Source organism: Gouania willdenowi, chromosome 16 (genome assembly GCF_900634775.1).
Source record: "Gouania willdenowi chromosome 16, fGouWil2.1, whole genome shotgun sequence".
NCBI lineage: Eukaryota > Metazoa > Chordata > Actinopteri > Blenniiformes > Gobiesocidae > Gouania > Gouania willdenowi.
The window spans coordinates 17,286,797-17,314,773 of NC_041059.1; the positions used below are offsets into that span (position 1 = coordinate 17,286,797).

General features: G+C 37.7%; 3 protein-coding genes across 10 annotated transcripts in view; 2 read left to right on the plus strand and 1 right to left on the minus strand.

Annotated features, from left to right (window-relative positions):
- The window catches only part of fhod3b (formin homology 2 domain containing 3b), a 104,213-nt gene extending 91,470 nt beyond the window's left edge, over positions 1-12,743 (plus strand). For 3 of the 5 annotated variants that reach the window (XM_028470821.1, XM_028470823.1, XM_028470825.1), the window contains 9 exons: positions 1,484-1,666; positions 3,261-3,380; positions 4,186-4,347; positions 4,439-4,629; positions 7,594-7,786; positions 8,935-8,958; positions 9,371-9,557; positions 10,467-10,628; positions 11,217-12,743. In XM_028470821.1, coding sequence (XP_028326622.1) covers positions 1,484-1,666; positions 3,261-3,380; positions 4,186-4,347; positions 4,439-4,629; positions 7,594-7,786; positions 8,935-8,958; positions 9,371-9,557; positions 10,467-10,628; positions 11,217-11,299 — 1,305 coding nt within the window. In that variant the 3' untranslated portion in view covers positions 11,300-12,743. Of the gene's footprint in view, positions 1-1,483; positions 1,667-3,260; positions 3,381-4,185; positions 4,348-4,438; positions 4,630-7,593; positions 7,787-8,649; positions 8,774-8,934; positions 8,959-9,370; positions 9,558-10,466; positions 10,629-11,216 lie in introns of those variants that run through there. The other 2 variants (XM_028470822.1, XM_028470824.1) reach the window with 2 other exon arrangements.
- A 472-nt stretch (positions 12,744-13,215) lies between these two features.
- Positions 13,216-20,717, minus strand: LOC114478044 (retinoic acid receptor RXR-beta-A-like). Of its 3 annotated transcripts, none has more exons than XM_028470830.1 (11): positions 20,534-20,717; positions 17,983-18,140; positions 17,677-17,830; positions 16,805-16,984; positions 15,884-16,044; positions 15,623-15,752; positions 15,388-15,514; positions 15,264-15,305; positions 15,094-15,185; positions 14,907-15,012; positions 13,216-14,824 (listed from the first exon to the last, which is right to left on the minus strand). In XM_028470830.1, the coding sequence occupies exons 2-11, from the start codon at positions 18,121-18,123 to the stop codon at positions 14,677-14,679; spliced, it is 1,281 nt and encodes a 426-aa protein (XP_028326631.1). In that variant the 5' UTR covers positions 18,124-18,140; positions 20,534-20,717; the 3' UTR covers positions 13,216-14,676. The 3 variants fall into 3 exon arrangements, with proteins under 3 accessions (XP_028326631.1, XP_028326632.1, XP_028326630.1); XM_028470831.1 differs by having other exon boundaries at positions 15,884-16,041; positions 17,983-18,162; positions 20,534-20,714; XM_028470829.1 differs by having other exon boundaries at positions 17,983-18,162; positions 20,534-20,713.
- A 1,566-nt stretch (positions 20,718-22,283) lies between these two features.
- On the plus strand, positions 22,284-26,260 carry LOC114478068 (mucin-12-like). Of its 2 annotated transcripts, XM_028470867.1 has the most exons (6): positions 22,284-22,422; positions 22,599-22,958; positions 23,061-23,399; positions 24,679-24,891; positions 24,988-25,638; positions 25,728-26,260. In XM_028470867.1, exons 1-6 carry the CDS (start codon positions 22,356-22,358, stop codon positions 26,087-26,089), a joined length of 1,992 nt encoding a protein of 663 aa, XP_028326668.1. In that variant the 5' UTR covers positions 22,284-22,355; the 3' UTR covers positions 26,090-26,260. The 2 variants fall into 2 exon arrangements, with proteins under 2 accessions (XP_028326668.1, XP_028326667.1); XM_028470866.1 differs by having other exon boundaries at positions 24,679-25,638.
- Positions 26,261-27,977: the final 1,717 nt, after the last annotated feature.

The following is a 27,977-nucleotide window of genomic DNA, read 5'->3' on the forward strand; positions in this document are numbered from 1 at the left end:
AAAGAATAAACATTAAATAAGTGTATAATTAAGTAAAACTTTACCATAGGCCACAATTGTACAATTGCAGATGGCTGAATGAGAAGTACGATATGTATTATTATTAGGGATGTAACAATTAATCGTAAGGCAGTTAAAAATCGATTCATAGGTATCACGGTTGATATCGATTTTCTGAAAATTGAATCGCAGTACTTTTTTTAACCAGCAGAGTGTAGGCGGCGGGCGGAGTCTGCTAATACTTTCTTTCTGGCTGCCTTCTACTCTTAAATATGTTAATAAATGATTCCTTACCCCTTTAGCACCGAAATAATATCTGTAATATTACTTGAATATCTGTAAAAATCACGTTTTTCTATTAGCTCTGTCTGCTAGCATAGCTTCTCTTCTTCACTGCAAGATATCTGCATGCCAACCGACCACTGTGTTACCAGCGCCCTCTGCTGGTCCAAACAAATATGACGTAAATCAGTGCAATCACGGTTTTTTGGGGGGTTTTTTTAAAGTCCAATTGTTAAGGCACAAAATACATTTTCAGTTGCACTTTTAAAAGAAAAAGAACTATTATGCAGTTTTGCATTGTTTATTATAGAACCAGAATTTAAATTAATAGGCTTCATTTTCATTTGTATTATTCCTTTATTTATTTCATTCAAGATGTATTTTTAGTTAAATTGCATTGTTTTGAATAGTTTATCAAGGAATTATTTTGACAATGAAAAATAAAAGGAAAATAGTACAGTATTTTCTATTTTTTTCCCAAAAAAAAAATTTGTCTACAGTCCCATTTTGTAAAATAAATCGTGAGAGAATCGTATCGTGAACCCAGTATCGTGAATCGAATCGTATCGGGAGTTGCGTGAATCGTTTCATCCCTAATTATTATTGATTGTATAGACCTGAAAAAAAAATCTGCTCAGCAGCAAAGCATTCAGTTGCTCAATCTATGGTGTACAGCTTAATAATCAATATTTTTATTGTAATTGTCTACTTAGTGCAGCAGGCTCAATTTGATGCTATGACAGGCTGAATTTGGCCCACGGGCCTCATGTTTGAGACGAAGCAGGAATTGAGTTGACATACCTTTTTATAATCTGACTTTTTTCTGTTTGGTTGAATTTATATAATTAAACACTTATGATGTTGAGCAATTGTACGATTTAAACTGGGATAATTTTAACTGCTATGAGATATTTGAGTTATGTAAGCTATACTTTAGAACCTTTCCTTTAGCTGACTTTTGGCAGAGAGCCGTTAGTTATCCTCCCACCTTTCCAGACAACAAAAGTAAGGTCGAAAGTTCAGATGTCACAAAAGTTTTATGGAAAGATTGGAAAACCGTTAAAAATAAATTGTGCCGAGTGCCCACCCTCCTCTCTGGGATTTACTCTGTCGCATGTCTCAGGTAAAACATGTCGTAGACACTTGACCACTTCATTTGTTTGACAAATATTCTGAAAAATCCTATTTTTTCACTTCTTAGAAAATTCTCACCATGATCCCCACGGAGGAGGAGAAGCAGAGGATTCAGGAGGCTCAGCTGGTCAATCCAGACATTCCTCTGGGCAGCGCTGAGCAGTTCCTCCTCACTCTGTCCTCCATCACTGAGCTGTCTGCTCGCCTGCAGCTCTGGGCCTTTAAGATGGACTACGAGCTCATTGAGAAGGTCCCACACATTTCTCTTTAAATTAACATGACTATATTACATAAGCAGTCACATGTTTGTTCTGTACCATCAACGTAGATGATGAATGTGAAGCTCTATTAAAGTTAGATGAGAATAAAGTGCAACATATGTGATTCATCTTAAATTTAACTGTGTGTTGAATTTGGGGATTATTTACCACATTATTCATACAATTTGCTTTCGGAAAGTGTAACAACTTCTGTGCAAAAATAGAAAAAACACGTATAAAAGATGTTTCTGGTATAAACAGTGGTTGTAATTTTTGAACACCCTAATATTAGTATTATTTTAAAAAATATGTTTATTGGCTATAGTCACAGATTTTGCTCGACTTTATCTGGTGCAACCACACAACAGGGTCCTGACTCCCCACGGTCATGGAATTCCTGGAAAAGTTATGGAGTTAAAAAAAATGATTTCCAGTTTTAAAAAGTTTTAACTGTTTTGGAAAAGTTTTGGAAATATAGCTTATTTTATTTTGATGTTTAACACATAATTGAGCGGGAAACACAAGATATCACAAATTCACTCTCCGCCTCATTTATAAAACTGTGCGTAGGTAAGATGACTTCAGCTGGCGTACGCTAAAAATCAGGAAATGCATAAGCAAAAAAACGATCTTGGCGCTTCAGAACTAAGGAACTAATGGAAATTTCGGAAAATATTTTGGAAAAGTTTTGAAAAATCATTGTAAAACGAAGTGTGGGAACCCTGTATAATGTCTTACTCTAAATGACTCACAATAACCAAACAATCGCATTAATCTCACATCAGCATTAACATTAGCCTAGCATTAGCATTGGCCTAGCATTAATATTGACCTAGTATTAGCTTTAACATAGCATTATCATTACCCTAGCAATAGAATTAGCCTAGCATTAGCATGAACTTAGCATAAGAATTATCCTAGCATTAACATTAGCCTAGCATTACCATTGACCTAGCATTAGCCTAGCAATAACAATAAGCTAGCATTAGCCTAGCATTAGCATTACCATTGACCTAGCATTAACATTTGCCTAGCATTAACATTTGCCTAGCGATAGCATTAGCATTAACCTAGCATTAACATTAACTGCTCTATTTAAATTCTAGTTTCCAATGTTGTCAGTGTTTTTAATTTTCATTCACGTGCCCCCCTATGACAATTCGCGTACCCGTACCCTACTTTGGGGACCTAGGGTTTAAAGAAAAAGAGCGCAAACTAAAACCCAAGAAGAACCAAGAAAATTCTTTATACAACAATTATTTTGTATTATTACAGTAATGTGGATCTTTTTTGATCCATGAATGATCTTTTTTCCAGCCTTTTGGCCTAAAGAGTTAAGAATCTAGAGGTGGGAACAATAAATACATGTCTAAAAGTCATTTTCCAAAATGTATCATGAATCTATTAAGCCTTTCTAAATGACAGAGTTGCATAAATCCAATGGGACAGATATGATTTTTTAGATACAAAAAGTGAGATTTTCCTTAGAAGCACTTGGCTTTTGGCATTTTTAACAAAATAAAACGCAATCTGAGTTCAGTGGACGACCCGCAAATAAAGGATGATATATTTTTTCTTCTTTAGGAGGTAGCGGAGCCTCTGCAGGATCTGAAGGAAGGAATGGATCAGTTAGAGAAAAACAAGACACTCAGATACATCTTAACCACGCTGCTCGGCATCGGCAACTTTCTGAATGGCTCCAGTGTAAGTACATATGATAACATGCAGCAGAAAAAGGTTTAAAAGAAAAGAGTTTTACACACTGTCTCTATTAGTTTTACTTGGGACAACATGTCAATTTAGAAACAGTAAGAGTGGCCTCGTGTGTTAAAGAATGTGCAGCCGGTGCCGTCCTGAGACAGTGAAAACACTGCTGCTGCTGTTAAGCCTGGACCATTTACTGTATGTACGGTAGTTAAAAAAAAAAAAAGGAGGTTGTGCAATCTCGGAAACTTTGTGTTTGTTTAGCTGCTGTGTGTGAAGTTGCATCTGTGCCTCTGAGTTTGGGTTTTGTTCGTCTGACTTTGTCACGAGAGATTTTCCTACACTGTGCGGCTCAACGTGTACCTTCTGTCGACACATCTGTGCATGTACGTGTACATTTCAGTAAACTTCTGGGACGCTCAAGCCAAACGCACGAAAAGGAAACACAAGTCATCAACATGAAAAACAAATAGCTTCCGTGAATAATGGCTACATTGAGATTTTTTTCAGTAAGCCATTTAAAACTGGCTGAAGAACAAGGGAAAGTTAGGATTATGTCTTTTGTGATAAGCTCAGCATTCTTTAACCTGGCTGTGGAGCGCACAGTAATGGTTGGAGCCTGGAGTAGTTTGTGGTTTCCGATAATCACACTTTAACGAATCGACAAATCTCCTGGGCGTTTTCCATTAAGCCCTCGTCTTTACTGCGCCAGCAGGAAACTCACAGCACTTTGATTGTAGAGTTGACTGTAGATTTTCAACTGCTGTTTCCGTCCCACGTTCTGACTGTGCTCCTGTGACTCTAGGCCAAAGGCTTTGAGCTGAGCTATTTGGAAAAAGTAGCGGAGGTAAAGGACACGGTTCACAAGCAGTCCCTGCTGCACCACGTCTGCTCCATCGTGGTGGAGAAATTTCCAGACAGCACCGACCTCTATTCTGAGATTGGAGCCATCACTCGCCTTACCAAGGTGGTCTTACATCCTGATAGCAGCACCGTTTGGTTTTATTCACTGTTTGGGCAGCTCGTGCTGAGTTTTCTGTCTGAAATGTCAATTTCAGGTGGACTTTGATCAGCTGCAAGACAATCTCGCCCAGATGGAGCGAAGGTGCAAAGCATCATGGGATCACCTCAAGGTCATCGCGAAACATGAGATGAAACCAGCACTGAAACAAAAAATGTCTGATTTCCTCAAAGACTGCGCAGAAAGAATCATTATTCTCAAGATTGTTCATCGAAGAATTATAAACAGGCAAGTTTTTTGGACGAAAAATTCACTTGTTGAATACAGAGGAGTTTTTATCTTGTTAACGTTGCCAATTTATCATAATCCAGATTGTTTATGTGCATTTTGCAAAGACACTTGCAGTGTGTTTCAGAACCACTAGGGGACAGTAGACCTCACATTGGGTGTCATTGCTTCAAACCAATAATTAGTGAGGTACTTCATGTAATTTTCTAATTTTTGGAAAATCTATTGTATTAGCACACACAAAAACAATGTTTCCATAGCTATTTGGTCGCCATCTTGGATTTTCCACAATGGCCGCCATAAAAAGGGTTTTTGTCAATATCTCGGCTTCTAAATAACCTTGTATTTTTGACAGCTAAACTATCATTTTCAATGCCAAGGAATCCAATGATATCAAAAATAAATAAGCTAGATCAAACCACAAAATTGTTACACACAATACACATATTGTTTTATTGAAAGTTTTACAAGACATGAACATTCTATGAAGTTAGTGTCCCTTAACCTTTTTAAAACCATTAACTGCAGGCAAAATGAAATGAAAGTTGAGACTATTATACCAGAAAAGTAACACAGGACAATTTACACCCCCTGATGTTTAGATCACCCATGAAACTAAATGTATAAGATCCTCTACTCTTTGCAACAGCAGCTTTGTAGCTACTCCTGGTCGGCTCAAAAAAGGACTTCACGCCTCGTACTGATGTCCACAGGCATTTATTTCTTCACAGCAGTAGAAAATAGTTGTGGAACACCGTGAAAACTATAAGTGGGACAACACATAGGACATGTTGTCAACTCTCCCATTAATATATAGTATTTTGATCACAAATTACATATTTCAAACATACAACAATACACAAACAAGGTGAAAATCATATTACCGTGTGCGCCTAGTTGACCAGTTGTAGAATAGTCTCTTTAAGGGAGAAAAATCTCATTTTCATCACCAAACCTTCCGTCCTGACTCTCCTCTGCAGGTATTTTCACACTCTTACATCTGGTTCCCTTTCGCGGGTATTTACACACTTTCATATCCGGTTCAAAGGTCATGTCATGTGACCATCAACAGGTAAATTACTCCTTTTACATGTTAAATAAAATATTAAATAAACTTTTACAACTTAAAGGCTGTGTTACTTAATGCTGTGGACATTATTTTTTCATTTTAATACTTAACAAATTAAACTTAAAGTAGCATAGTCTGAGCTCTTGTGGTAACTTATTAAACAGCGCCAGCTACAAGCTTCTTTAAGAGATTTTCCAGCGGTGACTGTCCTCACCTGATAGAGATGCTCATCATTATCTTTATAACAGAACAAACATCTTTCTTTATCTGTGGACTTGTATAGGACCTGATAAATGTTGTCGAAGAACCAAATGTTGATGAACCTGATTCGTCTATTTTAGTGCTTCCTCTTTTCTGTCCACGTTTCTTGGCAGTGTGGAGGTCAATAGCTAATGCATGTGCGCGATGGGTTCTGACACGTTGAATATGGGCTTTGTGAATTGCCCTTTCTGTGTGTTTTTTGTTAGGGCTGTCATTTTAACGTGTTAGTTGCCAATAATTAATTACAGGAAAAAATAAAGCTGTTTATCTTTTTTTTTTTTTACACTCCCAACATTGCGCAACTTCAAGAGTTCCCAGTATACCCATAATACTGATGCACAGTCTACAATACAAGATGGGAGACTGCCGAGCTGCTCAGCTTTGTTTGCATTCGATTTGACTTTTAAAAACACCAAATGGAAAACTAAAGCCTAGTTGTGTGCAAATTGTGCAAGAAAGTTTGCCTTATCACCGGAGCTTTGCAGCCTCTGCTAACACCTGAATGCTAAACATGTAGCAGCTAGCACGGACAGCTAGCACGGACACTCGAACAATGCTAACTGCTACGTGCTGCAAGCACGCCGTGACTGACAGATGAACAAACTCACTGGAGAAATATTATCTGAAGTTCGGTGTCAGAAAAGTGTTCTTACTGTTTATGATGTGCTAACTTATAGCACTACATATGACGTTTTATTTTAATTGTATTTTCTATTATATTCCTAATATATTATGTGAATTGCAACGCCTGCATCTGTTCAAGTCTGTTAAAAACAAACAATAAATGACTTTATAAAGCCACTTTGTTATATAGCAATATTTTGATCTGCCACAATAATGTAATCTAAATGAAAATACCTCAAGTTGAGGGCGTTTCTCAGCTATTTTTAGGGGCGAATAAAAAGAAATTATTTCGATTAATTAATTACAGAGCATGATTAATTAATCGCATAATTTTGTTAATCTCTTGACAGCAATATTTTTTGTACAGTTTTGCAGTCTTTGTTGAACCTCAAGATCCATAGTTCCCATCATGCAAATTGACCCTCTCTTTCATTATGTCTAGCACACGCTAGCAGCATTAATTAATGCGCTCTGAAAATGATAGATTAGCTGTCAAAATAAAAGCTCCAGGTTATTTAGAAGCTTAGATATTGATGAAAATGTGTTTCACGGCAGCCATTTTGTTGCTATTTATGACTTGAGGCAAGTGGAAACATTGGTTTTCTGATCGCTAAATACTATAAGGTTTCCAAATATGTATTATCCAAATCCAACGAAAGTTAAAATCTAAACATAGTGAACCTGAGGATTTTTAAAGTGAAGATCCTACAGAGTCTGATATTAAAAACTAATGAACAATAATGTTAAAATTGTTCTTTTTTCCCCCTTTTAAAATCTGCAGCCGTCTTCAGATCAAATTGCTTCGTATTTGGCCTCCGAAAAGTGGTTTGACACTCCTGCCATAAAATATGTCAAAATGATTGATGCATCAGTATTTAACAATAATTTTGGTGTGGTGTAATGTTGTGGTCTGTGACTCACAGACACTGAGTCACACTTAAACCTGCCTTTTACTGCTCAGCATTATTATACCTGTTATTAATCTGTTCTGCCTCTCTACATATGCACAGGTTTCATGCATTCCTGCTGTTCCTGGGCCATCCCATCTATGGCGCACGTGAGGTCAGCATACATCGCTTCACTAAGATCCTGAGTGAGTTTGCCCTTGAGTATCGCACGACAAGAGAGCGCGTGTTGCAACAGAAACAGAAGAGGGCCAACCACCGAGAGAGGAACAAGACCAGGGGGAAAATGATAACAGATGTAAGCGGCGTCTACGTTTCCCAATCATTTGTCTCTGCTCTTTGAAAGATTATTGATAATCCCCAGACTCTTGTTACGTCTTTAATTTGGTTACAGAACTCATGTGGTCCTTTTTTGACAGACGTGTCTCAGGTTTAGCGGTGACATCAGCACAGCTTTTTCTATGTCGGTATGAATGGGTTACTGTAACAACAAGCAGTGAAGTGTTTTCAGTGGATCCCGTTCTGTAGCTGCAAAGGGTTAAAAAAAAAAAAAAGGCCCAGAGAAAACACCTCTCTGCATGATTAAAATCTTTGGGATCCCAGAGAGGCAGGCTGCTCTGGGCAGAATCCGCAGAGAGCCCTGGCAGGGGCCCCTCTCTCTTCAAAAGACACTAATTCAATCACTGTGTGAAAATTCAAACCTTTGGGTGTCCCCGAAGGAGGAATAACAAGAACAACGCCTACAAAGACATCGTGGCTATAGGGCTGCTTTCCTTCTTAGAGGAGAATTAAAAGGATTAATTTGATATTTGGTCAAAATCTTTTTTTGACTTTAACAAGAAGAAGAAGAACAAGTTTCGAAACTCCGAGGACAAAAACAATAAAAGTAGATAAATGCTATTACAGGACTTTCATGTTAATCACGTGTGGGTTATTTTTTTTCTAGAATGAGTTTCTCATATTTTTTTACTGCATTTTAATTAAACTAGATTTATATTTCACAAAGTTACTATTACTATTGCAACAGCACATTATCAGTAGGGTAAAACTAACCTGTCTCACGACGGTCTTCAAAAATGTCTTTTTTTTAAAAAAGAATAATAATTCAAAAATGTCCAAGATCTATTTTTATTTATTTTTCTTTCTGGCAACCTCACAAAGGGTCCCGACCCCAAGGTTGAAAAACCCTGCTTCAAAAGATCAAGCACAGGTGAAACAGGCTGCGAGGTCATCACAGAACTGACACACAGAGAGAGAGAGAAAGCCTGAATTTGAGCCAGAAAATGTAAATATATAGGCTTTACCTGCACACTTAAAAAAAAAAAAAAAAACATATTGGTATTAAACTATGAGTAAGTCTTTGTTTTTTTTTGTATTTTTTTTTATCACCGATCACATCTCTGATCTGGAAACTTAGAGCATTTTCTTGTCGTTGTACTCTTTCAGAGTGAGGATGACAATGATAGTGAGGTAACTTTTCACGCAAACCATTGTGTAGCGTTGGTAGTGTGACCTTTGTGTTGTGACTAAAATGCATTTGTGTTGAGTGGCGGACTGCTGTGTGGCGATGACCTGACTGTTGATGAGTCTTTAGTGTGTCGTATGATTTCACGTGTAGCTCTACATGAATGAGGAAGCATGTTGGTGATGACAGACAAAAGGAAAGAATCGCCCCGTTTTTTTGTTCCTGGTAGAAAAGAAAGGAGGACAAACCTTTTGAACGTCACGTCTGCTTTATGGCAACTGTGTGTCTAAAATGACTAATATCTAATCTTCGGCTTCAGGTTGTTTTGTTGTGAGAATTTAACCTTTTATGTAGAAAAAAACACACAGTACAGGTTTCTGATATCCAAACTAGTGCTGATTCAATCTTTTTTCTCAGAGTGGCAAATTTGCTGGCGCCCCGTCAGACGGACAGGAGAACCCAGCACAGGGTATGCTATCTGCTGAAGATGCAGCAGAACATGAGAACATGAAGGCTGTGCTAAAGAGCGGTCTGCAGGGCGGAGACAGCCCAACATCCACCGTGCCGGGTCTTAGGACACGGACCAGAGCCAGCAGCACCAGAGGTCAGTGCTACATCACGACCCATCAGTGTCAGCATCACAGTAGAGCAGGATAGGGAGTGTGTTGTTTGACGAGAAAGGTTGGAAGTTCAAGCCTTAGTTCATTCACTAGAAGTGCCGTTGGGCAACACCAGGAAGCAACGCCTGTGATGAATCAGATAATAAATGTCACCACTGGTACAAAAGTGTTTTCTAAGTATTGAGAGTGGTTCCCATACTGACGGATCCCATTAAAATAACTTTATTAATACTGTTGTAAAATAGGTGATTGCACATTTTTTGTCATTTTTACGAGTTTTGAAGAATAGTCACAATATTCAATATATACTTCTTTCAATAAAGGTTACATCATTTTAACACTTTACTTGAACGTTTATAAATAAGGCTGACATTACGCTGTCAATAGCATGAATAAGGTGTCGTGAAGGCTGTCATTATGACACCTTTGGAGCTATGTTGGCATTTCTTGGGTGAGGTGGAGGGATCTAGTGGGGTTAGGTAGGGTAACAAAGGGTTAAGGTAACGAACACGAGCACTTAATGACAGCCTTCATGACACCTTGTTCATGCTAATGACAGGTGTCATGTCATAATAACGACAGTGTAAAACTTCAAGTAAAGTGTTACCCATTATTTACCCATTTTGTAGAAATGTTGTTGTGATGGGGGGGAGGGCCGAAAAAAAATGTTTTATTCTCCAAAAGGGGGTGCAACAGAAAAAACTACCATTTTACACAATGTCATCCTGGTATGCTAAGGATGTACGGTAGCTCAGGATTCAAACTGCTGTGGTGTTTCATTACCATCAAACCCTTTCATACATTTATTCCCATTGACGTGTCATTTTCCTGTAGCTGTAAACTGATCTGACTACATGATCCGAGTCGTGCCATACGCTGTCATTGTTTCTCAGGGCGTATTAACACATGGTGCTCTGCCAGTGACGACTTGGTGAACTGCACAGATGACACGGCCGATGAGATCATGGAGAGGATCGTGAGGTCAGCCACTCAGGGGCCTAGCCAGAGGACGCAACCCCGGGAGAGGAGACGGTCCCGGGTCAACCGCAAATCACGTGAGTTATACGAGCATCAGTTATAGCTTAGGGTGCAGGACAATATACAGTGCAACAAGATGTCGCAATACAAAAATGTCACAAGATACAAGTAGTATTGTGATATTTTAGGGAGGGGAGGGAGCATAACTTACCCGTAACCATCTCTTCTTGTCTTCCAACGCTTTTGGTAAATAGGGCTTTTATTTTGAAGTTAACCAGAAGTTTTGTCAGTAGCACAATGGCGGGTCTCTGAAAATCTATGTAATGTGGGAATGAAATGTGTATAAGTGCATGCTGATAGTCTACTTAGTCACTTTCTCACTTAAAATGCAAAGTTAATGTACAGAGAGAAATATTAGTTTGAAAAATGTCAAGATGGTGGCATGATATGGTTTTATTTGGAGCACTTTCTGCACTTTAAATAGGAAAAAATTATCTTATTTTATATTTAACATTCACTTAAAATAAAATATTGTATCGTAATCGTGAGCCCAGTATCGTATATCCTCTCATCTGGTGGACTTTTAATATGATCCCACCCCTAGTTATAACTGTTGTTTATTAGAAAAGGGCATTTATTCCTGACCTGTTTTCCTAACTTCACAGTGAGGAGGACGCTGAAGAATGGCCTGACCACAGAAGAGACGAACGCTGTCGGCTTATCCGGAGCGTCAGAGATGCAGGTGTGAACAGAACCAGGAGCCTGTTGGATACTGGGAAGTCTGGGAGCCCTTTCAAAGCCCTGCTGAACTGGAAACCCCTCAATATAGGCGCGAAAAACTCTTATGTTTACACAGACTTAGATTACACTATAGCAACAATATAAAGTGTGTGAATGATGGTTGATAAAAAAAAGCTGCACAGGAGTCCTGCTATGAAACGACTATGCTTCACTAATTAATGCTGGGGATGCAAATGAGACAAATTAGACCAAACTCAAGTGTGATTTTGAAGCTGGGGGCATCCAAGCATCAGGGCACTAATCTCAGTGAGTTTGACTGAATCCAGAGGACTCCATGTCATCTATTTCATAACAAACTGAACTGATAAATATTTCATCTATTGAATAGATGTCTATGTGCAGAGGGGTCTATCCTGATGAATACTACTGTGGTAGTTTTTGTGTTTCACTTTGCTTGAGAAGGTGCTCAAATTAGAAACAATTGCACTGGATAAAAAGTAGGATATTGGGTTATCTGAATTGTGAGATCCTCGACACTGATGATAATCCAACGTACGCAGAGGATTAACGGCACAAGCACGGTTTGAAGAATCCAATCAGTGGACAGACAAGATTCAACAAGCAAAGCTGAGTGAAGGAGGAATGTGCGAGTCCGGTTTTTGATAAAGAATATTCACATTTTCACAATTTTTTGTTATACCAACTCATTTCAGACTAATTCTAACAGCTTCCACCAGTGCAGACTGGCTGCATGATGTGATGAGCTGCACGGTTCAGAGTGCCTTTCGGAGACAGTTATTTATTAAGACCTTTTATCAGGGACATTTAATCACTACAAGTGTGCAGCCGGCGAGCGCTGACAGTGCAGGTGACTCCAGAGCTGTGATTTTTTTTTTTTTTTTTTTATTAAGCAGTGTTGTTAAAACAAATAGTTTAATATGAAGATAGTTTAAAAATATTTATGTCACTATAGGAGCTTTTTATGCACATCAGCGGTATCCTGTTGCCTTATTGTGTGACACAGATATGAGTAGCTCATCTCCGGTCAAAATGTAGGGGGACATTAAAACAGGGCGAATGATTGAGCCTATTTACAGAAAAAATAGGCTCTTTTTTCAGGGCAAACATTAGAATAGAAGCTCCCAAATCTCCTAATCTAGCCCAAAAATAATTGTTCTTTCATTAAATGTTGATTTTCAACTTTTAACCATTTTAAAACGGGACTGACAAAAACTGTAACATGGTTTTTAATGCAGATTGCAAGATATTCACTGTGATGGAACAGCCATTGAATGTGAGGATTGGCGATACATTTCTTCCATTTAGTAGTTACTGGAAACCATTTTCAGCACCTTAGACTAGATGTGTAGCGACGCGCTCGGAACAGGAGGCGGGGCTCTTTGACGTTGGAAGAACTTTGTACAATTACTATTAAATCTGCAATGCTGGAAGACAGTGAAAATGTTTCTTTTCCATGTTATTTTTGCTCCATGTGTAGAATAGTGTATTATACCATAAAAATCTGTGTTATTCTAATATAATTTAACAGAACCAAGCCATGCACTTGTGCTTAGAACAAAAGCTGTGCTGTAGAATGTGTGCTCAGCTCCTTCATCACTAAACTCAGGCAGTAAAAACATGCAGAGGTAAAATCTACCAGCTTCCCCTTAGAGTGAAAAGTTCAGATTTCAATGCAACTGTTTAGTTGTTTACCTTTTCTTGGGCTGGTCACATTGCTGCCTGTGCCATCCTGTCACTGTTCATAAATGCTTTAGTATCAAAGCTTCTGTTGCATCTCAAGACAACTTAATGCTTAACAACAAAAATAAAAAACAATCTGACTAGTTTGACGTCTTGTTGACATTTTTGCTAATACATCACTATTTTTTTTTTTTTTTTTAAATAAACACTGCAACACTTAGGGATGGAAATGTACGCCTCTTTATTTTTAGTCCACACAACCCATGCTTCAAGCCACTGTGTGTTCATGAGCATCACAGAATTCATTCAAGAGCTCCTCAGGTGTTTCCCCCTCTCACAGACCTCCTTTGGTCTTTAAGATTTCTAAATGTTCACAGGCGTTATGGATCTAAATATACGATTATAGTTTGCTTTTAATGAATTGCTGCGACATTACAATGAACGAGCCAACTATCGTAAAAGGGGGGGAAAAGTAACCGTTTGGATATAACTAAGCACCCAAAACAATGCACCAAAAAAAAAAAAGAAAAATCAACTGAAACAGTCTCAGCAAATCCAGTGCAACCCAAGACATGTTCTGCTGTATGCTAGCCAATTACTAAAAACAAAAAGGGCACATAAAAAATTGTTATATAATTTGTCTTTCCTGATTATATTTCAATTTCACCAATGTACAATTTCCCTGAAAGATTTGTTTTGCACAGTACCTTCGAAGATAAATTACTAAATGGAATATTCCCTTTCCACTGGACATGATTTACTTTGTAAAACCCCTGAATATCTCGACAGGCTTACTCAGTTTTAAGTTTCAATATTGCTACATTTTCAACAAAGATTGACAAAAGAGGTTTTTAGCTTGCATATATTCTTAGGTCTGTGGTTCGGTATGCAACTGCACCAATAGTGTCAAATTAGCACCAAAAGACAAATGTCTGGCTGCTCAGGGAACGAGCGCACAATAAAAATGGTCTTTAGAAATAAAACGTTGCAATGTGCAGTGCAATTAGATCCTCAACCACAAGGTGAGGGGATTTTTAACTTTTAAATGGCAAAAAGTAAATAATAGCTTTCTAAAGGAGAAACATAAAACTGATCCTTAATCAACAGATTCATCTTCAATCACAGACTCACTGTTTGGATTTTACCTTTTGTCTACTACACAAGCTCAGCGAGAGCTCTTGATTAGGAAAATAAAACGTTTGTGGATTTGACATTAAATAGATTTATTAAATCCTAATTACCAATCATGTCGCATCCCATTTCCAAAAACGAAAAAGGGAATTTAAAAAAATAAACAAAAGCTATCGGGACTCCCTCAGTTGGAGACAAATCTGACCGTTAATGTTTGAGGTGTTTAAAAAGTGGATATAAAAGCATGTCTAAAATGTAGCTCCTGCAAGAGAAATATGTAAAGGTTTACCTTTTTTAAAAATACTCTTTTTTTTTTTTTTTGTTTTACTCATAGTTGCGTGTGAAGATATTTCAATAAAAAGCACCAGCCTGTAGATTATGCCAAGCGCTGGGTTTGGTCTAACGATCAAATCTGTGCTGCACTGGAGGAGTGTAGCGCAGACAGCAGTGAGACAAACTGACAAACCTTCAAAGAACTTAAAGTGCCACTCCAGTCCCACACCCGCATCCCAGACTTCAGCTACTTTAAAACCACAGTACGCACTTTCCAATCTAAGACAACTGATGAGGAGCTTCAAGCATTTCCATGAGGAAAGTGTCAATAGGTGTGTCACCGATCAGCTTGAAGAAGAAAAGATGCTCCAAGCATTTCAAGCCAATTGATCTCAGGGCTGGCAGTCGAAGGAGGAGCTTGGCAAACCTGCAAATCAAAACCTCGCTTTAGAAACCACAATGAAACATGAATGGTGCCAGGCTGGGGATGATGGGCCAAAGGTGGTTACCTTCCCTGCTGCTCAGGATACTTCTGTTTGCAGTAGGACTCCAAAGATGCATAGACCTTCTCTCGAAGAAGCTCCACTTCACTGTTATTGGACAGACCTTTCGCATCTACAGGAAGGCGTTTCTTTTTTTAGAAAACTGGCACAAAAAAATTCATGACATTCTTTTTTTTTTTACTGTGTCAAGTACCTGGATTGAAAAGAACGATGGCTCGCAGGCAGCCTAGTTCTGTCTTGTCCATTTGCATATCTCTCATTTTGTTGACAAGCTCAGTAAGAACCCTGAATAATTAAACATTTTATTCATTTTTCAGTCCAACAAAAAAAAAGCCAAATATTTACACAAGAAAATTCACGTACCTGTCAAAAATGGCACCAACCTCTGCACTCTGTACACTCTCCCTGTGTTAGAAATACAGATATAGTGGATACAATGTAGGTAAAACATCATAGCTGAATGTTCTGTATACATGTAAATAAAAACCTGTCAAAAATGGCCCCAACTCCTGCGGTGTGGGCGCTGTCACGCTGCAACTCTGAGGCCAGAAGAACACCATCCTTCAAAGGGATGGAGCGATGGGAGAATGAGGCGATTAGGAGCTCATTCCACCCTGATGGGGGAAGAAAAAAAAAAAGCTCAAACAGTGACAACTCTCTTCTTCACAATCACAATAGATGAGTTTTAATCTGGTGATATATGTGCCACTGCTTATAAATACCTGCACGCAATAGAATGACCTGATCGTCGAGCGGCAGCTCAGAGAAATGAGGAATCCTCTTTGCCCATTCCACCAATGCAAACAACTGTTTGTCTGCAGTCTGACAGATGTTTTTCACTGCATCATGAGGCTGAAACCAAGCAAAGGTGCAACGTGACTTTTTAAAAGTTGTTATAAAAAAGATAATTGGTTCAAAGTTTTAACAGCATTTTGGTCAAACGTTGTTTTCACGTGACAAATGTCAGTAGAGTGATCACTCACTGAGTTTCCTGCAGAGCTGCCATCAGGGTGAAGCTCAGTCTTCTGTTCGACGGCCGTTTCTGCCTCCAGGATCTTTTCCACCGGCATCTCGTCATTCACCCCAACGCTGAACTCCAGCTCTCCTTCACGCTCTCTGTTCCTCTGACGCTCCTCCTGGACTGCTGCATGCAATAGCACACATAAGAATTACATACATTTAGGCAAGATTACATAATATTCACATTTCTAACAAAACTGTCTAAACCATGTTGGAAAATCCCGCTAGGAAAACATAGAAGTGACAAACCCATTTCCCAAATGGCCAGGTTCTCTTATCTCACATAGCTAACGCCACATTAAGGAGGTGACTTGGTTGGTGTAAAAGGGAGAGGCAAACCCACCGATTCCATTCCTACTTCTAAAACAAAAACAAAAAAAATCAACAAGAGTTAGCATAACAAATCCCTACTAAGGATTGTTGGCACAATGTTTGGAAGTTAAGTACGTCGGTAATGACATCAAACTGATTGAAATCATTATACTGTAAATTATTTCACTAAAGGTTTATTTTCAGGGTTCTCGCCAGCACTGTTGAGCATAGGGGCCTCCTTCGGTGTAATTTTGCTCCCCTATGGAGTGACGTTTTCTTCCTTTTTTCAATTGGTATCGTTGTAATAATTGCTGCACGCTTGGACTTCCAAGTTTTCTTAAACAAACCCCAACACAAAAAAATCTGCCCCCTTTTTTTCCATGCCAGAAACTGTAAAAATCCATGATGATAATGCTAATCTATTTTCCTATTCTATCCTCACACAACCTTTTTTTTTATAACCTGGGCGCATGTGTTCAAAGATCTGGGCTGTATTCTGTCCCACCTTGGTGTGAAAGAAACAATCTTCTTACCAACGACTACAGTCAGGTACATTTTTTCTCCTGGTTTACCTTCTCTCTTCATCCCCATAGCCAGGCACTTCTGGTACCGACAGTACTGGCAGCGATTCCGCTGGCGTTTGTCCACCAGGCACTCTTTATTATCCCTGCAGGTGTAGCTCAGGTCTTTACGCACAGTTCGTTTAAAAAAACCTTTGCAACCCTCACAGCTGTACACGCCGTAGTGTTTGCCTGTCAAAAAAAACCCAAACATCAACAACTCAAACATAATTCAAATTTAGAGCTGCAGATTAAAAACACTAAAATCAAGAAAGCTTTAAAATTAGGGGTGTCCCGATCGGATATTAGCCTGAAAACAAATATCGAATATCGAATTCAAATCTGCAGATTTTTTTATTTTATTTATTTATTCAATTGTAGAACACTGTAGATATTACGTTGAAAGTTAAAAATTATGCAACCAATTTGTTAATAATAAATGGGTCAGTTTTTCTCATACCTACTGTTGCTGACTATTGTTCTCTGTTTGAGTAACATCACTTGATCAAGCCTTTTCTAACATTCCACTCTACAAAATAAGTCTTCATTATTTTATTAAAAAAAAGAGAGAGAAAAATAATAATAATAATAATAAAATAAATAAATAAATAAATAAAAGTATGTATGATTCATGCTGATATCGGACCAATATCGGTATCAGCGATTAACACAAGGCTGCAATATCGTTATCATATCGGAAATAAAAAAGTTGTATCGGGACATCCCTATTTAAAATATGACATTTCTTTTCATAAATTTAGGATGAGAGACTTTAATCTGGAATGTTTAAATGAAACAAAACAATTGCAAAAATGGTCATGACTTTGTGAATCTCCTAGTGATCTTCCACAACAGATAAACTTCCTCTGGAGAGCTTAACTCACCTGACGAGCGATCTCCACAGATGACACACATGCGTTTCTGTGTCAACATTATTCCCGGGGAGTGAGCTGACATGGGTCTAAGGCCAAAAGGAGGTTTGATATCTTCTGAGCTGCTGATTGAATGCATCCCTGATAAGGGCGCTGAAGAAGAGATCTGGACACAGAGAATTTAAAAATTACAATTCAAATACGAAGAAGTTGCCTAATAACTGTAGTTGGACTGAGAAAAAAAAAAAAACAACACCACATATCTAATGCGTTGTTAATTAATTAAATCTACAAAGTTACAAAAACGAAATCAGATACCTGACTGTTGGTGATAGGACCAAAGCCTACGGAGGGCGAGACCACTGGGGAGTTAAGTGAGGGGCTGATGACTGAAAACGGAGAACCCAAGAAGTTGGTGGGGCTGTTGGATGCTGAGCTATTCGGCTGCTGGGAGGACATGGCTTGTAATCTACACGCTAAAAAAGAGCAATGTCCAGTCTGAAACATATCAATAAGAAGCTCATAATTAGCAGAAATACATTTAAAGCATGACAAGAAAGATCATGATTCTTCCTTATGGGTTAAAAACGTATCAAGTAATTATATCTAAAGCTGCATCAAAAATCTGTCTTACATTCTCTGAATACCATTGCGACATCTTAGATATCTGACATGCAGCACTGTCAACCTAGAACATGCAACATGTCCTGACCTATAATTTACAACCTCTGAATGTACTGGCCAAAAATAGAATACCCATAGATACCATTTAATAATTATAATTGTAATGTCAACACCATTTGGAAATACCATGGCAGCTACAATAACAGGGGATAATTAGAGCTTGGTATAAAGTGAATGTAGCCAAAAAATACAGCACAACCGATAGGATGACTGTGGGAAGGGAACAGCAAATTTAGTAGTTATGGAGCCCCTGACATGTGACATGAGGAAAATAATTTAAATAGCGGCCACGAATTAGCTAAGAAACACTACCCTAATGCCACGGAACACTTCTTCCACTAAGAAACAATAAAACATTGTGTACAATACGTCTCATTAACTCATTTACTGTCATTTGGTTTAGTAACATTGTCTGTCAAAGACCTCTAAAAACATCAATTGAGTTATTCAGCTGCGGTTGCTAGGAGACAGTGTAACAAAGCTCTCCTGTGAATACCAAGCTTGTATCATCATGTAGTGACCAACTGGTACCATGTAGGTGGCAGCAGTGCACCTTTGGATGAGAGATCACCCGTGATGTGCAGAGCTCAGAGGAAGAGAAAAATAGTTTATAAGACAGAAAATGTCGCTACGAGAGTTGATGCTGAAGTTCCCAGCAGTGCACACTCGACCAGAGCGTGTGTAGAACTAAGTGGACTATTGAGTGTCGCAATGTTGAGAGAAAAAGATTTAAAAAAAAAAAAAAAAAAAAACCGGGGCAAGCGGTGAGACTCGGCATGTCCGGGAGGAAGAGGAAGTTGTGTGTGGGTGGAGAATGACGGGGGAGAGACTTGGAGGACGGCCAAAATACAGTCAGCAAACCATTCAATTCTGACCCAGATAGCAAAATAGTAATAATTTTGCCATCAAAAGCCAGGTCTCTGTGTTGTTTCTGTAGTTTTGTGGAAGGAAACCAATGTTGAGGTGTCCCTAAAGCAAAAAAAATGCTTCAAAGTCACTGACAGGTTAAATTTAGTATTTTGTGCACGTTAGACTTTTTTCGTGGTCACGATGTAGTGTTTTATGTGCACATGTACTTATTTATTCTTTAACTTTTTTCCATGTCATGTCTGGGGCTTTGTGGATACTACATAGCTGGGCTTGTCCCCCACGCTCCCTCTGGATGCCTCTTTAAAACCTTTATCTGCAGGTTGCAGGAAGAGGCTTATCTATTTTATTTTTTTTAACTGAACAAACCTAATAAAAGCTTATTATCATTACATTCAAGTAATAGTTAGCTATTACTGATTTAAAACTCCAAAACAAGATCCGATTCCAAATTAAAGTGTAGGGCAACCATAATAATGTACAAGATTAAAACAGTAACCCTAAAAGGTTGGATAGAGTTAGATATCATTTTAGAAAATAAAAAAGAGGGTTGAGACTTACGGAAATGATACAAAATTTATTTTGGAGAACGTTTTACAGTCAAATATACACAGAATATTAGAGTTCTTTTCATGTGGTCCACTTCGGTGTCTATTAAGCCAAAACCTCGGATATCTTAACAACTCGAATTATGGCTCATTGGTTCTCTTTGCTTTTAAATAGTTTTTAATTTCTGTAACCATCTCGTTTAAGTAAAACAATATAATAAAAGGAGCCCGTTTTACTGCTCAATAGTTCGGTGTTTATTAGCTTCACGTTTGCTCCAAGTTAATAATGGTGAGCGGCGTAACTGCGTAATTTATATAAAATACAATAATCACATTGACATCTAACAATACTGAAATTAAAATCTATGTTTACTTCTCACGTTATGCGTCATGGATCCAACACAAATATGGGTTAACATGCAAATACTGCTGGTTAGCTGCTAATCCTGAACGTCTACAGCTAGGAGTTTAGCATCGTTAGCTTAATCTTTCCTTAGCGCCATATTGATATTCTATGACAAAACCACGATTTAACGAAACAAAAAAAACACACACTTACACTGAACATCCAGGTTTTTGTTACCTTCACATACAATATATATATACAGAGCTCAAACTACCTGCCCCAGCGGGTTTTTATGTGGCGTGTAGGACTCGTTAGCATCGGCTAGCTGCGGCCCAGGGCTCAGTCCGTGTAGGCTGACGGCCCAAGGCAGCGGCTGCAGACGAACTAGCTCAAATATCTTCGCACGAATATAGAAAACACGTACCAGACACGCCTTCGGAACATCGCTGGAGAGCACCTCACAACTTCTATTTTATTCTAAACGGACGGCAGACGACCAGTTGACATTCAGTTCCTCCTTGTGTTTGACGCTGTTGTTGTTTACAGGCCATGCTGGCCTCGAGCCACCAGCAGAACCAAAATGTCCCATAGGACCACCCATAGCACCGCGGTCACATGACACGCTCCTCAGCCGCGCTAATTACGCACTCATAATAAGTATAATACTGACATGGGTTAGTTCAATAAAAGCGAATATTTGGCTGCACCCTCCCCCACTTTCTTTATTTTTAGTGCGAATAAATGTCCCGCCAAAAGGGATGTACAGAACATTATTATTATTATTATTATTATTATTATTATTATTATTATTATTATTATTATTATTATTAATAATAATAATAATAATAATAATATTAATAATAATTTATTTATTTTTATTCATTTTTTATTTTCTTACAAGACATATGATTATATAATTAAAAAAATCTTACCCAGTGCTACATAATAAAAATGTAGCACACATACTACATGTCCAATAGAAAGAACAGCAAATACATGATAAAGCAGCATTCATACAAATGTTAAACCACAAATCCAAAAAAATTGATGATACCCCATTCTCAATGTGGGGTATATTACAGTCCTCCATGTGCAGCTCAAACTCCTTCTTTTGTGGGACATCTTTAAAAATAAACGAATTAATAATGAAAATTGTAATAATTATAATAATCATAATAAATTAATTAAAAATCAAGAGTTTGTTTTTCAGAAAATGCCTTCTTCCAGAAGCTTTGTTGTAGACAAAGTGGAATGTCATCTTTAGTTTTTATGACATGGCTTGAATGCTTTACTCTGATCTGCTTTCACAGCAAACATGGTGACGCTGCTTTTAGTATGACTGAGAGGAAGATTTTTAATCATATTAGTGTTGATTTAATGTTTTTACTGCTTATTTTAATGATTTTTAAACTTTTAAATATTTTCTGTTGCATTTTTTAATCATGTCAAGCAAAGTGAATTGCCTTGTGTATGAAATGCACGATATTTGCCTTGCCGTGGCTTGATCTGTCAGGTAAGGTTAGTAACTTTGAACTTCACAACAAACTTGCTCATTCAGAATGAGCAAGTTTGTGTACAAAACTATAAAATCAAGAATAAGTCATTTTGACGTTATCGTTTTGTACACCTTATGATGCCCTTCTTGGGAAAAACAAGAGTCGTTCCCAGAAGAAGGAGCATGAAATTGTGCATAATATATTCATCCACTGTGGGATGAAAACGTAATTTTACTGGGAATGTAACCAGGGCCAACTCGCATGTGTTAATTAACGTAATTGGGACACCTAAATTCAATTATTTGGTCTTAAAGAAATGTTTCTGCCTCATTTATTTAGAAAAAATCATCAAGTTTTGTTGCCAGTTGCTGTACCTTTATTGCCTCAAATCAAATATTTGGCATGATTACACTCGCTGTCTTTGTTGATGACTAGCTTTGTTACTGACAGATGTTAAATGTATAAAAAACCCCAAAATAAAACAAATAAAAATCTCATTTAAATAAGTCTGTAAGGCATTTATTCAGTATAGTTGTGTGTTTGTCTAAGTGATTTAGTGTTACTTAATGTCAGCATTCCAGAAGCATCACACACGACAGAAGGAATCTTGAAAAACTGCTTTGTTTTATGAGTTTCTCAACAAGACTAGTGGCATTCATTCTACAAGCATTACTCTGTCGTAAGCAGAGAGCAACAGCAGCATGCTTTATTTTTTTATTTTCCTACGAACGTTTGCTGTTCACCACTACAATGGTTGAAACCAGACATAATGGGATAAGAAGGACTTCTTTAACGCAATCTTTGGTCTTAATTTCCGGTTTGTACCAAACAATAACTGCTATTATTTCCGCTTTTTGTGTATTGTTTTTTGCTGACAGAGATAAATGTCTTCTTTGTATAGACAGCATGGGCTAAATATGACACGACGGAGCATGTGCTGTTATTGCTGGTTTTATTTTACCTGTTACTAAATACACTGTCTTTATTCCACAGTTTTTTACCCATTCACACTGGGTTCGTCAAACTTCCAACTTGTTGATCAGTTTAAAACCTACCAAGAGGCAAAAAGCTATTGTAGAGACATGTACACTGATTTAGTAACAGTTCATAACTTGACAGTTATGAATGAGTTGATCACATTAGTTACAAATAAAACTCCCAGAGCATGGATTGGACTGGAGAGTGCAGACGTGCGAGTATGGCATTGGTCTCAGCCTGATCAAAGAACTGACTTTTTTAATTGGAAGTTAGGGGAACCACAGGGTGAGGATCAAGACACATGTGTAGCAATGGATCAACATGGCCAGTGGTTTGAAAGTGAATGCACAACTACAAGAAGCTTTGTTTGTCAGGGTAAGAGATCCACTTTTTGATTGTTGATTCCTTTCATCTGTCGTGACGTCTGTTTTTTTTTTTTTTTTTTTGACGTCGGAAACTTTTGTTCCTATCCTACAGACAATAATAATTACAGTAAACACGTTCTGGTGAATGAAACCAAATCCTGGAGGGATGCCCACAGCCACTGCAGGGATTTATCATCAGAACTAGTAAGCATACACACAATAGTGGAGAACGCAGCTGTCCAAAATGTCTCTGCTTTACAAGTCGTGTGGATCGGCCTCTTCAAAGACTCCTGGATGTGGTCTGATGGAAGTAATTCATCATTCCGGTTCTGGAGGCCCAATCAACCCAATTACTCGGAGGATCAATACTGTACTGTTGCAGTATTCAGATTGAGAGGCCAGTGGAATGACCTGAGATGTAGCGGCAAGCATTGGTTTATTTGCTATGGGGGTAAGTTAGTTGTATTTATAGATAAACAGTATATATATTTTAGGGCTAGGACTTAAATGTGTTAATTGTGATTAATGAATTGCAGAAAAGTAATTCAGTAAAAAAAAAATTGATTAATTTTTTTTGCACTCCAAACAGCGTGGAGCCTTTTTCATTGAACAAGTTCCCGGTATACCCATAATACTGATGCACCAGCTACAATGGTGGAACTTGAGTAGAAGTCATAAACGTTGTTCTTCGTGTGCATTAATTTTAGTTAAAAGACAACACCAAAAACAAAAGAGCAGATGGAAAACAAAAGCCGAGTTGTGTGCAAATTGAGCAAGAAAGAGTTTTCAAACTCACTGGCTAAATGGATTGTATTGAACAGTCAACCATTCTCGGTGGTAGAGGATGTGGGGTAGAAGCGGTGCTACAGATAGCATCATCTGACCCAATTTACCAACTTATAAACTGCTATGTAGAAAAACAAAATTAATCAGTCTGTTTATTTCATGCCACACAAAAACACATTTGTTTCAGAAAGTTTACAAAAAATCTAGAAAACCATTAATATAGCGTACTTAAATTTAAGTTTGTGCTTTGTTCACAACGCGATTATAATATTCTTTATTCATGTTGCACATTATCTTAGCACTCAGTGATGAAAATAGTAAACAATTCTGTTGTTATTCATTTATTTTTATCATTGATTCAGTGTTATACCAAAATCCATTTAAATTGAAAAAAACATTGCTTCTCGTGTCAAACATTGATATGAGATTGATTTAGATTAATCAAGATTAAATTAATTAGATACATTTTTTTTTAAATCGAGTCCCACCCCTAATATTTATATATATTCAGCCAGGTGATTGCTTACATCATCCAAAGATGAATCCACTATATATGAATATGTTTGCAGCAGTTTTGTGTTTAACAACATTGACAAATTTGATACTTTTTAAAGAGGACAGTAATTATATCTACTTTGCTCAATTAACTTAATGTTTCTTTTCATAGTGTCACATAAAGATTTCTAGCTTAGAAATAGAAATAATTAAAGAAGACAGTAAAAAAGTCGATACATAGATTAAAAAAAAATGTGTTATACTGTAAAAAAAAATGTTATGCTGAATATTACATTTTATAATGTATTAAAAACCATTCACTTTATTTATAAATGGTCTCTCTTTATTCCACATTCAAGTGTTTTTAAAAGTTATACTAACGCACAACAGAAATACATCTAATATAATATAATGTTTTTTATTGTATCCATCCATTATTATTTTGACAGAAAAGAAAACCCTCTCAACAACAGCCAGTACAGAAATTGAAAAGGACACTACGTCATATTCTCCTAATCGAAATCTAACTACGCAGACGCCATCTGAAGCTGCCACCAGTTCAACCGTGACCCTGACACCTGACATGACAGAACTACCATCCACCACAGACAGGACCACCACAGAAGAAGAAACAACAGTATCAGAGTTTGCAACAAGTCCACGTACTGAACCTTACAGCAAAAGCACAGAAACGTCAACAGTCGCAGTTTCTCATTGTATCCATCCATTGTTTTTGTTTTTTGTTTGTGTTTTTACAGAAATGAAAACACGTTCAACAACAACCAGTTCACAAAATGAAGATGATACTATTACAACAGATTCTCCAACTCGAACTACCCAGATGATGACTTCGACACCTGAAATGACAGAACTACCAACCACCACAGAAGAAGAACTACCAACCACCACCACAGAAGAAGAAGAAGAACTGCCAACCACCAAAGAAGAAGAACTACCAACCACCAAAGAAGAAGCACTACCAACCACCAAAGAAGAAGAGCTACCAACCACCACAGAAGAAGAAGCACTACCAACCACCACAGAAGAAGAAGGACTACCAACCACCAAAGAAGAACTACCAACCACCACAGAAGAAGAAGCACTACCAACCACCACAGAAGAAGAAGAACTACCAACCACCACAGAAGAAGAAGAACTACCAACCACCAAAGAAGAAGAACTACCAACCACCACAGAAGAAGAAGCAACAGCATCAGAGTTTGCTTCAAGCCCAAGTACAGAACTTTACAGTAGAACCACAGAAACGTCAACAGTCACAGTAACACAATCCACAGAAACATTGGATTTGACAACAGTTATTGACTCATCAACACCGTTTACGACTTCAGTCCAAAGCACAACTCACTCCTCAAATCTGACCCCCACTGTCAGCAGCCCCAGTAGTTCAGGTAAGTACTCAATACCACCAGAATGTCAGAAATACATACAAATACTTCAAATGTTGCATCTTGTCTTTGTTTCTCTTGTTATCTTGAAGATAATCTTATACTAATCCAGGAGAACATGACTTGGATCGAGGCGATGGGCTACTGCAGAGAAAACCACATGGACTTAGTCAACATTCTTAACAAACAACTTCAGGACGAAGTGGCTGAAAAGGCAAAGAGTGCCACAACAGCGTATGTCTGGATGGGCCTACGATACAACTGTAAATTTGAATTTTGGTTTTGGACTAGTTCATCATCTGGTTGTTACCAGAGCTGGGCATCAGGACATGGCTCTGAATGGGAGTATGAATGTGGCGTTAGTGGGGCTGTTGAGGCCACTGGGAGGCACCAGTGGGTTGGTTTGCCTCAGGGAAATAAACTGAACTTTATCTGCTCCACTTGTCTAGGTTAAAATATTAACCAAACTATCACACACACTCTGAATGACTTTGAATGTGAAATTTTGTATTTTATGTATTTAAAAAAAAAAAAAAAGGTTTTGTGTTTATTTGATCTAACTTTATTTGATGGACATCTTTATATTAAAGCCTGTTGTCCATTGGCATCAACAGATATATTTTCATGCCTGAATGCTGTCATACTTTTTTTTTTCTACCTTTGTTGAAAAGGCATCTGCCTCCTCTATTGTTACGTGTGAATTTCATTAAACATTAAAACATTATGTGATGTGTAGGCGTGCACATTCACAGTCATGGGTAGCAAGAGTAATGTGAGAAAATTGATCCGCCCAGTGCTTTTCTCTCAGAGGTTACTATTTGCATGTTGACCCTTGGGGATGGGCCCCCAAGACTGTTCTTTTTTTGGGTCACATTCGCCAGTTTGCTCCCTGTCCAGACTGCCTGCTGCCCTCACTGACCTGACCTTCACTAGCTGATACACAGCTTATACAGATCCTGTCTGCAGCCTTGAGAACACGCAGAACATCTATACACTGGGAGAGGAAATAAAAATGAAAGACAATTTTTGTTGAAATGTAATGTATTTTAATGTTTTTAAAGGTTTTCTACCATTTTCAGATCTATATCTATCTATCTAACAATCTATGTCTATCTAACTATCTAACTACTCATTACAAAATATATTCATTTCATAAATGGTATTATTTAATTTATTCATTAATGATCAAAGAACTTGCTGTTTAATTAATATTTAATATACTTTCTCGTTTTACATAAGCTTTCTGCTAAATTATGTTTGATTGATTTTATTCGTTGTTGACTTTATTATTGCTTTTATGTGTTGAATTATTTCTTTTTCTCTGCCCTTGTCTCTGTAGCACTTTGAGATTACTAAATGTAGTGCTTTACAAATTAAAGTTATTATTATTATTATTATTATGTAATAGTTTACATATACTTTTACATCACAGCGTCAGTTTTTTTATTTTACTGTAACTGCTGAACAGGTTTGCATAAATAATCTCATAATGGGAGTGAGAATATAAACTGGCTAGACTATAGATATAGATATGGCTGATTGTTATCCATTAAACCCAGTAAAAAATGAACAAACTATCAAACTGAAATGTGATGATTAAAAGAGAAACTTTGCAGCAACCAAGGAACGTGTTGCATGTTTTTTTCATTTAAAAATAAAATGTTACAAGATATAAATCCAGCTTTATTTTTGCTGCATGTGAAAGCATTTGAATGGTAAGTGAAAAAAAAAGCATAAAACCCTCTCTATAGTACCAGTATCTATAGCTTCTAAGTCAGCCCTTCATTTTGATCCCTTCCCTTGCATATAAAATGAGGGCCTTGTCACTTGTCAATTTCTACGGCCCATTACACGAGTGTGTCATAGCTTAGTTCCTTCCTGAATAGCCATTGGTCAGCGAGCCCCCCCTCCCTGGTCAGTTCAATGTTAATGTTCCATTGGGTCCAGTCAGAAAGCTCCTGGTTTTGCCCCTCCCCTCCCTTTCTCACCCTCATCTCCTCTTGTGTGTTGTCCAGCTGCCTCTGACCTTTGACCCTTTCACCCTCACTCCCGACCCCTGGCAACATTCCCACGCCACACCCTTTTGTGCACATCTCTCCATGCAAACCCAGTGGTCACTCCCTCTGAATATTTAGAGATTATGGTAAGACATAATTCATTTTCACAGGGATCAGTGTAATGCCTCCTAATGTGGACTAATCCAAATTAAAGTACGAAACACTGCTAAAATGGAACATATATGAAAATGATCAAATATTGTGAAATCAAAAACACACACATATATGTTGTGATTCATTTATAGCATAATTTAGCATGACTAAAACTTTACAGACTTTAACCAA

What these genes read in the sequence shown, in the direction of transcription:
- LOC114478068 (XM_028470866.1), top strand. Translation starts at nt 22,356, where the DNA reads ATGGTTGAAACCAGACATAATGGGATAAGAAGGACTTCTTTAACGCAA. An exon ending in TTGGTTTATTTGCTATGGGG is followed by an intron (nt 23,400 to 24,678) that starts GTAAGTTAGTTG and finishes TTATTTTGACAG; the next exon opens with AAAAGAAAACCCTCTCAACA. An exon ending in CAGCAGCCCCAGTAGTTCAG is followed by an intron (nt 25,639 to 25,727) that starts GTAAGTACTCAA and finishes GTTATCTTGAAG; the next exon opens with ATAATCTTATACTAATCCAG.
- LOC114478044 (XM_028470830.1), bottom strand. Translation starts at nt 18,123, where the DNA reads ATGTCCTCCCAGCAGCCGAATAGCTCAGCATCCAACAGCCCCACCAAC. An exon ending in CTGTGGAGATCGCTCGTCAG is followed by an intron (nt 16,985 to 17,676) that starts GTGAGTTAAGCT and finishes TTTTTTTGACAG; the next exon opens with GCAAACACTACGGCGTGTAC. An exon ending in GTTGGGGCCATTTTTGACAG is followed by an intron (nt 15,306 to 15,387) that starts GTTTTTATTTAC and finishes TTTCTAACACAG; the next exon opens with GGAGAGTGTACAGAGTGCAG.